The sequence below is a fragment of the Cariama cristata genome, unplaced genomic scaffold (assembly GCF_000690535.1).
Source record: "Cariama cristata isolate BGI_N322 unplaced genomic scaffold, ASM69053v1 scaffold42369, whole genome shotgun sequence".
Classification (NCBI taxonomy): Eukaryota; Metazoa; Chordata; class Aves; order Cariamiformes; family Cariamidae; genus Cariama; species Cariama cristata.
The window spans coordinates 10,063-20,367 of NW_009637046.1; the positions used below are offsets into that span (position 1 = coordinate 10,063).

Below are 10,305 nucleotides of genomic sequence, written 5' to 3' on the forward strand. Positions count from 1 at the left end.
AGTGAAGTCAGCCTTGGTTTAGCTCTTTATACACTCCGAGCCTTGGCATCTGTGAGGCAGGATTGACAGTAACTCTCTGCTGGGCATATGGTACATGAGGATAGTCCAGTGATTGAGGTAAGTAAACAAACAGATCTTTCAGACCAGCTAACTGAGCTAACTCTTGCGTTTTGGCTCATGGAAACTCATGAAATTTGATAGCTGATTTATTTTTAAACATATTACACCTAAAGAATGGCCATGAAAAGACAACAGGCTCATTTGAATTAAATACATCAGATGAATTCGGGAACAGAATTGCAGAGCTTGCGGCAGAATTGCGTGTTAATAAAGCTAGAGGTCACTCATTTTCCTAGTTAATTATTACCTGGCAGCAATAAAAACTGGTGAAAGCAATACTATGTATAACGACTAAAAAAAAAGGAAGAGGACGGTTTCTGAGGACCATGCCAGCATGCAAATGATTACCCACACCATTCCTCTCATCTCCTTGGCCGTATCACTCTTCCCTGGTGTGAAGGCAGCCGAGATGATGTAAGAACTCGGGCTAATATTGTCGTATGGGATGGCAGTTTTTATGCCATGCCTTTTTTTTCTCCTTTTGGAGGGTATCTGCCTTTGGTGAGGGGACAGCTCTCAACTCCCAGAGTCATCTCCAGTCTCAGCCGGTGACTCACCTGTGGCGGCGGTGCCAGTCCCGTCACTGCAGCACGGTGCATTGCCTGCTGCTGTAGGCACTGCTGCGCTCCAGCATCGGCACGTACGTCTTAGCCACGATGCAGTAGCTGACTCCGGGCCTCAAATCTTCTATTTTAATAACCTTGTCTTTTCCTTCGTACACCAGGACTCGGTGTCGCTTCAGACAGAGCAGAGTACAAACAGCCAGTCAAGCACATTTCCCTAGCAAGTGTGTCTGTGAGTAAAGTTTGATAAGACCAGAGGATGCAGAGCAGCACGTGGGCTTGCACAAAATCAGTAGTATTAATAATTTATTTACGATTTTTAAAGAAAATTTCCCCCTCTCCAAATTCCCCTCCTGTCCCAGTTTTTTAAGCTGAGTCTTAGAGTATGAAATACTAAGTTGATAGGAAAGAATAAAGGGAGGAATTACAACTCAATTCAATCAAATTCAATTCCTGAAAAATCACCCTGCTTTGTTTTCAAATACTTGGAGAGTCATCGATGCTCTCACAATCCCAGAAGCCTATTTCAACTGCGAAACAAGAACGGTGTGCCTGTAGTTTCCTGGCTTTTCAGTGGTAAAAGGTTCATATCCGAATATGCACTTACCTCGTCTAGCAAGTTGTTAATTATGAAGACTTGATATAGCAGATCATAATAATTTGTCATTGGTATCTTGCTGCCTCTCTTCCTTCTATAAGGAGAACGTGGAGCCTGGAGCTTCAGTAGTATGGATTTGTTGCTATGAACCACAGCTACTGTCGGAGGTCCTATCATGGCTAAGGAAAAAACCCAAAGCTATGAACACCATTATAGTTTACTAATAACATTTCACACAACGTAATTTGAATGGATTCAACAATTTAATGTGCTTGTTACCAACACCACATTATGCTATATTTACTGTTAAAGTGCCACTTTGTAAATCCTTACTTCTTGGTGGTTATTGCTTGGGACACTTTGCGAGTGACGTTTCCCGTGTTTGTAAGTCTATCTTTGAGCCAAACTTTTTGAAATCTCTCAGACCTGCATGTTGCTGTTGGCAGGCTGGTCAAGCAAAATGCTTTGGATTCTTAAAAAAATTCCCCGCCCCCCCCCCCCCCCAGTATCTATATCTATCTGTGTGCTTGGACTGCATAAAACAGCTATTTGAACCATTTCAGTTATGCCAAGGACGCAGCTTCAATCATTACTTTCAAAGTTTTTGCAATTTGCTTGGTTAAACCCAGCTCAGCGTTCAAGCTAGTGCCTGCATACCTGACGGGCGTGCAACCCCAGAGATGTGGGGAGAGAGGAGGGCAGCTGCCCCACGCCTCTCTCCAGGAGGAGGAGGTGGCACAGGGCAAGCTGGGCTGATGCTGCTGCAAGGCACTGCTTTATCTCAAAGCTTGTGGTTTCATCGGTCACTGCTTTATCTCAAAGCTTGTGGTTTCGTCGGTACAGGAGGCTCCAGGTAGTTTGCACTTCAGGGCTGTGCAGTGCCCTGCATTGACATTCACAATTCCATTTTACATTGACCAGTGAGGAAAAATTGGTTAATTCACGAGGAACTTACTGGTGGGTACGCTGGTACCGTTCAGTGTTTTGACAGTCCTCCAGTTTCTAACACCCTATGGCATTATAATGACTGTACGAACTAAAAGCTTTGCGCATGTCCTTTCTAAATACACTGCAGGCAGGAAAACACATAAATGCGAGAAGAATGGTGGCCATGCAGCTCTCGGCTCTCTTCTCCCTTTTCCCCCCAAGCAGAGAACGGTTCCTTCTTTTCCACCTTGTGTCCAGTCCTTCCAGCAGCTCCAAAACCAGCTGAAAATAGTTTGTGTAGTTCCACGCCTTGAGGAAGAGGTTGAGCTAAAGGGAGCTGGGCACTTCTAATCCCCTAATGATTGATAAGTGGCTACTTATCCATCACTGGTTGGCTTTCAAGCCAAAAATTATTTTATCACAACACTTCACCTGAGAGCTACTGACTCGCAACTTCTTTTGGTACAGCTTTGTGGCTAGGGGAGGATTACTCATGTAATTTGTTTGCAAATTGTGAGCAGAAATGATATATTCCGTGTCACAGAAAATCCAGTTCCTTTCTCGGAGACCCATGTGTTTGCACTTACTTTCTCGCCAGGGAGTGAATCTGCAGCTGAGGCTCCAGGCGGAATAGACGCCAGCTGACGCGGCTTTCACTCTGCCGTAGTAAGGCTCTCGGATGTCAGAGGTCTCCCTCGTTAGGTCACAGACGTGGTTTTGAATCCCCCAGCAGTCGGCTTTGTTTTGCCACGTGCTCTGCCCATACCTGCGGAGAAAGAGGAGGAAGGATGTAAGCTTTAGCTATCGCCACCTGGATCCGTACAGATTTTGAACCGTTTGTTTTCACTCGTGGAAATTAACTCCCTTCAATTTGATGACAGGGAAGGCTGATTTCATGGGCGTTTGGGAGCTGCAGGTTTCTGTCTTTTCTGAAAGAAACCTAAAGCAGAGCGGTGGGTCGCCAGCCCTGTAGGAAGCCACCGCATATTTGCCCCTTCGGGAGAGGCGGGCGAGCTTTGGCTTAGCCGATGTGTTCAGTGATGGACAGAACGCCGGTTTCCACCAGCTAATTTCTCAAAGGCAGTTGTGATTTTAGGTGCTCACCGGGTGTGCCAGGGATGGGAGCGTACCTCCTCTGAGGATCAGCCCCTTGCGCTGCCTCATGTTGGCCATGCAACACACCCAGTGGCACTGTCGTGGGCAAGGTGGGCCACCAAAATAACATCACATGTCCTATTGCAGAAGTACGTGACCCAGCTAGACCTGCTTCAGGCAGGCGGTTGGACTCGGTGATCTCCAGAGGTGCCCTGCAAACGACATTTTTCTACAGCTCTATGTTGCAATGAGGGTGCAGAGCGCACCTTATGGGTACCTTCAGTGCACCTTATGGGCTATTGATAAGCCCAGCAACACCCGAGCGCTGGCAGGCGAGCAGAACGTGGCTGTTCCCCAGGAACGGGAAGAACATCCCGTATCACCCGAGAAATCCCTTTGACGTGCCAAGCAGGGATGGGCCCCAGCCCAGCGGGAGGCTGGAGTTCCCCCGTACTCACACTTTATATTGCACAAAGTAGACGATGTCTCTGGCCCCTCTGGCCGTCCCAGGCTGCCAATGCAAAGTGCTGTTGAAGTTTAATGAACGAAACTCGACCTTCTGCGGCTTAATTGAATCTTGCAGGTCTCGATTTTCCAAAACCAAAATCACTGCAAATAATAAGGGACGATCACATAACATGTTTGTCACAGACACACTCCTCCGTATTGAAATCGGGGGGTATTGCTACAGCTCATTTGGTCTGATGACTACCAGATTGCAGGGAAATTAAATCTCCTGGATCTCATGTTCAAAACTTTCCAAGCCACAGTGACCAGATCTAGCAGTTACAGAATAAACACATTTAGTATTATGAAAGGAACTCTTTTATATGGTTTGGTGGTTTTTGGTTTTGTTTTTTGTGTTTTGTTTGTTTGTTTGTTTTCTTTTTTCTTTTCATTTTTCATTAGCGAGTTTACTGCTGTGACAGATGCCTGATGGACATCCCAGGAAACAAACCCTGCGGATCAATTCACAGCGCCTGCAGTAAGCAGCCTTGTCAGTAGTTAAAGTCGAGTGCTCTTTCCTCCACATCTCGGCTTTAACCTGCAGAGATTATAGCTGTTTTAACTGTTGCCACAGCTGTGTTTATCAGCTCTTGCCTAACAAAAAAAATAACCTGAGATTCACTGTGTTTCCAGTCTGCACTGCTGGAAAAAGCTGTCTGACAATTTTCAAGATAATCTGTTTTCAAACCGCGGTGGTTACTGATGACAGAATCAGTTAACAACCTCTCTGAAGCATCCAAATCCTAAAATTTTTCTGGGTTTCGTGACCCAGACGACTGCAGCTTTATCCCTGGCATATCACAGAATCAGGTAAGACTTGTACTAGTTGAACTGAAACTCTTAATACAGCCATCAATAAATTTAATAGGCAACGTGCTTGCTTTATCTGCATTTCAGAACCTTGAAAGACAAAACAACAGACTAATTTGGAAGTGACTGGGCTTTTGAAACCCGCTGAAAGATCCAGAGATTTCTTGACTCATCCAGAGATTTGCTAACAGACCCGGCGACCCCTCCCCACGTAGGAAAAGAGCAAAAAGCCTTGACTTACTGGTTATCTCCTCCTGAAGCAGGGGCATCAGTAAGCAGAGGGAGGAAAGCGTGATCCCCCTCATGCTTAGGAGAGCAGCTCCATGACTGAGGAGCATCTCTCTTCCTCTTGGGCATGTCTTATGAGGAAGTAATTGTTAAAGACTCCAGAGTTCCCCTTATTTTCAGCGGTTTCCAAAATCCCCGGTTTGGCTTTGGTTTAATTTAGCTGAAAAACATATGAGTTGCTCTAAATTAAACATAAGCATTTGTTCTTAGTTGGCAGCTGTGGTCACTCGGAAGTTTGGAATTAATTACGAAGCAAACCAGCATGTAAAAGGTCCTCCTTTTTTTAGGCACTAATGCCCAAATGATGTCTGGCAATATTGCTTTATGCCATAAATTTGTCACACAAGTTTGCTTGCCTGCCATGCTAAGATTTTTATTTATTTATTTAAGGTGTTTGTTTGTTTGTTTGTTTGTTTGTTTTCCAGCTCATTAGTCGCTCAGAGCTGAAGAACGCGAGAAATTTTGCTGCAAACATGTAAAAGACCTACCCATGGGATGTCATCCGACTTGGTGGCTTGTCTTCGGGTCAAATGCAAGCGGATGGAGTTTGCAGATGTGTTCACGGCAGGACGTCATCTAGGAATATACCGTCAGAGGAACGAGGGGCTGTGGAATCGCTGCCAGCCGTGCTGTTGGGCCCCATGTCCACACCACGCCGGCTGCTGGAGAGATGCTGGGAGGCTGGGACAGCCGGAGCCGGGACAGCCTGCGGGCAGGGCACGGGGAGGTGAGCCCAGCCCATCGGGCCAAAGTGCCGCTCCGCGTTGGACTTTCAGACTGCCAGGAGTCATATGCCCCGAGCGGTGCGGGTGTGCCACAACGCTGCCTGCACAAATATTGGCGTTTGTCATCGCGGTCCTCTGAGTGCTGCCTTTCTGATGTGCACATCCCTGTGAGCCTGACCCCAGGGCCAGGGATGCCGGGGCTCCCTGGTGAAAGCGATTTCACTTTATGTTTGTAAATGCTTTAATGTCCTGTGCATGCCTGCCTGGTGGGAGCCAGGCTTTGTGCTCTGGGGATGTACGGAAAGCTCAGCCGAGTCGGTTGCTGGTGGCAAATGTGGTGCCACTGGAGGCAGGTGGGAGGCTGCTGGCCCTCCTGCCCAGCCTTCCCTTCACTCTTCTCTCCCCAAAATCTGCCTGCTGCTGACATCCACGCATACTTCGCCGCTCACACACTGGTGCATCTGGGCAAAATTCAGGATGTATTCTCCATTTGCAAGCTCAGGTTGACAAGCAAGAAGAGAAAACCTGAATTTTGTATGACATAGCGCAGCACTACATAATGATGCCCACCAAAGAAATTACAGACGTGAAGATGACCTGTCTGCAGAAATAAAAATTTGTCTAACAGTCATCTTTACTTTAGGAAAAGGTGGAAGCAAAACAACTGTCAGGTTAAAAAAGTGGATGTTTAAAGGCAACCAGTTATACTCGGCAAACTGGACAACATCTAATCGAGAAGCTGCCCTCGGTCACATACGTGGGCAGAGGCTCTCAGTTCAGCTGACCACCTATATCTCATTATCCCAGCACTCAACCTGCAGCAGATACATTAAAATGCTAGCTGTGTAGCTTTGAATAATTAACTAGTTAACCCAATTAAGAGAATTAAAGAACTAGGAAGAAATGTAGGGGGAAAAAAAAATGGAGGTAGAAGGCAGAAAGACCACCCTGCCATTACTGGCTGGGAATTTTTTATCTATCCATTTCCCAAACACATTTTCAAAATCCAGTGACCTTTAAGTAGTTCCCCACACCAAATGCAATTAGTATTTCATCATGTTATATGAGCTCAAGTGCGGGAATAGGGAACTTTTATAAACTAATCACCAGGCTGAAATGTCATCAAAGTTTACTCACAGGTTGTGTATTTGCTTACTTGAATTGTACCAACACACCTTCCCGTACCCTGCGGAACAGCCCACTGCCAGGAGCTGAACCGTGGAGCTTTGCCAAAATTGCTTTCGATGGCAGTTCCTCGTACGAACGCCGAGGCAAGGGCCAGCCTGCCCTGCACCGGCGGGTTTCGCTGATAAAAGGCTGCTCTGCCGTGTGGTGAAATGGGGAAAGAAACGCCTATCCCGGGGAAAAACTCCGGGTTTCCTGCGTGCTGCACTCTGATAGCGCTTTACCTGCGATTGGGCTTGGCCCTCCGAAGCAATCGAGAACTCATCACATCGTTTCTGTGATTACTGAAACAGCTGCTGGTAATCCCCAGGTTATTAGCATCCGCAACACTGCCTTACTCATCAACTTCAGTCGTGCTTCTTCAGTGCTTTGTGCGATAAAAATAGCTACATAGAAGTACCACGTACGCACACACGTATGTACAGGCGTGTACATACATACCCATCTGGAGTTTCACAGATTACACATATAGTACATTTAAAAATGTCAGCAATTGAGGAACACTATGGGGTGACATGCACTGCAATGCTATTTATAATGAGTGAGAACTTTTAAAAAACAATACTGTTTAAGAATACTTTGACCAGTATTTTACAAAGAAATGGAAAATGAAAATGTATTCCTTTCCCCATCAGAGTCCACATAAGTAGTTAGGCTACTAGCTCATCCTAGCTCACATCTTTTTGATCCAAACTTACGTGAAACAGCAGTACTGATGTTTCTGTAGAACCGTGGGCATGAGAACATTCCCATTCCTGGAATAAAAAGCTATCTGAGTGCTGGGTAAACAAATTGATTTCTCTTGAGGATTGGATATTGCTACATGGAGGTAAAAGTCAAGTACGTTCTTGCTGGAAGCTGCCTGACTCATCCAATCTGATAGCACCACCTCACTGGGTTTGGGTTTTTTTTTCTTTTTCCCTTGAAGAAGTTGTTTCCCATCCATAAAAGGAGAAAATTTAACCCTGCAACTGCTTCTGCAGCACCACCTTTGGCTTTTCAGATGTGAGTCTCTGATATTTGCAGTGGATGCGAGGGTGGCTTTCGCTTGCAGGCCTGGATGAGGGTGCGGGAAGATGAAAGGAGGGGAGAAATTCCCGAAGAATACAGAGAATGCTGCCAGCAACTGGCAGAGGCCAGACACGTCTCTCGTGTCTCATTTCACACGAACGGACAGTAACAGATGAGTGGCTCAGATTATTCTGGACCTAAAGACTACTCTCAATTACAGCTGTAGTTTTCAGTCTTCTCCTCTTTTAAGCAGCCAGCATGGACTCACAGAAAAGAACCTGCCCTGGGAGGGAGCTCCGGAGGTCTGCCAGCCCAGCCTAACGCTCAGAGCAGGGCTAACGGCACTTTTATCCCACCCTTAACCACTTCCAGTGCGAGTTTTTGCCCCACGCATCTAAGTGGGATTCCCCCGCTAGCAACCTATGACACCTGCTTTTTGTGTTTCAATTGGGGGCCTCGGAGAAAAGTCTTTTCTGCCAACGTTCATCTATTTGCCAACCGCAGCGAGATCCCCTTCTCTCCCAGCTGAAGGGACCCAGCTCCCTCGGCCTCTCCCGGTGCGTGACGTGCGGCAGGGCAGCCCTTCGCCAGCTCAGCGGGATGGGGAAAATGAATCACTACACACAAGAAAAAAAAAAAACAAAAAGAAAGGAAAAAAAAAAAAGAACCCCTCCAGTCAGGCAGGAGGGACTTTTTGGTTTTGTTTTTTTTTTTTGCCTGCCTTTCAGGGAAGAGGCATTGCATTGCATCACGGAGGTTCTTACGGAGAAGTTTCTGAGGAAGCAAGGCTGACTCTCACTGCCCAGCGCGTGCCTTCACTGCTTCCTGCCCACAGGTACGAACTGTCCAGCTCTCACTCTTAACGGCCTTGGGTCAACATTTTGAAGACTACGGTTAGAAATTCCCAATGCTGTAGCTGCACCTTGATACTGAGATATTTGAACGTATTAAAGATTACGATCCACTGAAGGCTCACTGTGTAGCAAGTCATTATTTGCACATAGGATGTACTGGACGCTGAATTACACCAGAAAGTTAGTAACCAACACGAACGTTCACTAGGAACTGCAGGTAATACCAACCCCAAAATAACTCAAAGCCTTTTAATTAATCGGCAAAGTTTCCTTAAAATTGTCAGTTTTTCTCATTTGCAAAGCCATATGAATTTATTTTTTTTCCACCACTGAGGAGTGCTGTACCTTGTTTAAACCCATTGAGAAAAGACCCGCTTTTCTTTAGGTTGTGGACCCCTCACCAAATCATCTACAGACAAAACCCCATCAGTTTAGAGACATGTGCAATTAATATTCCATAGTCTGCTGGTTTTGCTTAAGTAATCTTAATTATACTATTAAGAAAGGTGCCAGGTGATCACTTAGCCAGCAGAAACCACAGATAAGCCTGGAGAGGTACAACACAAACATTGCTCATGCTTTCTTGGTCCACCTACTAAAGTAAAGAACTCAAAGCCTGGTAGCACCGATGCTCGCCCTCTCCGACACACGGTCACCAGAAGCGGCTGAGGCAATGCCTGAAATATTACCAGCATGGGTAGGACACAACCCATGCATTGATTTTTTTTGTAGGCGATGGTTGGAAGTCTCTGTCCAGACCACAGACGGTGTGGGCTGACCCACCACGCAGCATGAGAAGAGCAAGAGGTTGACATGCGCGCGTTGGGGGAAGAGATGGACGGAACCAGGATGCCTGCCTCCATGTCTGTAGTCAAGGCTTGGGATGCAGAAGGAGCAAACGCTTCTGGTAGCTGCTTTGGGCAATAAAACCTGGAAATATGCAACCTCCAGGGGTTTCCCTGGCCAAGGAGAGGGGAAAAAAAAAAAGAAAGAAAAAAGAAACCGTCTTTCACTCCTCTCTTCTGCAAGTGGAAGTTGGTGAGCATTACACTTTCTAGCCTGTGGCTCACTTCTGTGGTTCTCTTCGAATTCTCAGTATCATCTCTGTATCATCCAAGGAGTGTGAACACCAGAACAGGACTCTATTCTAACAACAATCTTCACCACCACCATCTCTAAATTACTGTTGAATTTGTAAACATACTGTCATTTTACAAGTTTGTTTTTGTTTTGTTTTTTTTTAATACAACATCTCAGATCTTGTGTGGCTACAGTCTCCTGGCATTCAGGAATCAGCATGCCGAGCTTTTCAGGACAGAATCCTCCACGCGCAGCATAACTGGTTTTCACACCTCTCAGAGGTGTTAGTTTCAAGTTTACTGCAATGTGACTATTTAACTAGAAAACTTCAATCACCCTGTGGTACTCATTTGCCAAAAAGCTTTGATCCGTATTCTTTTTCTTACAGGAAATGAAATTTGGTGTATCTCAAGTAAAATTGCTAGTTTTGCTGCATACCATGGAAGCAGTTGATAATGTAATTCTTAGTAATAATCACCCCAATTCAGTGTTTTGTGCCAGTTTCTATTCACACTTGGGCAGGGGGGAACAGGTACTATACC

General features: G+C 45.9%; 1 protein-coding gene across 1 annotated transcript; it reads right to left on the reverse strand.

Annotated features, from left to right (window-relative positions):
* Nucleotides 1-700: 700 nt before the first annotated feature.
* IL22RA2 (interleukin 22 receptor, alpha 2) lies at nt 701-4,958 on the reverse strand. The gene is made up of 5 exons (XM_009708141.1): nt 4,862-4,958; nt 3,762-3,912; nt 2,796-2,974; nt 1,291-1,460; nt 701-856 (listed from the first exon to the last, which is right to left on the reverse strand). The coding sequence occupies exons 1-5, from the start codon at nt 4,956-4,958 to the stop codon at nt 701-703; spliced, it is 753 nt and encodes a 250-aa protein (XP_009706443.1).
* Between the last annotated feature and the right edge of the window lie 5,347 nt (nt 4,959-10,305).

Excerpts from the sequence above, each read along its gene's own strand:
- IL22RA2 (XM_009708141.1), bottom strand. The coding sequence starts at position 4,958 with ATGCTCCTCAGTCATGGAGCTGCTCTCCTAAGCATGAGGGGGATCACG. Across the intron at positions 2,975-3,761 it reads TACTTTGTGCAATATAAAGT|GTATGGGCAGAGCACGTGGC; the intron begins GTGAGTACGGGG and ends CTTTCTCCGCAG. Across the intron at positions 1,461-2,795 it reads ATTCACTCCCTGGCGAGAAA|CCATGATAGGACCTCCGACA; the intron begins GTAAGTGCAAAC and ends TTTTTTCCTTAG.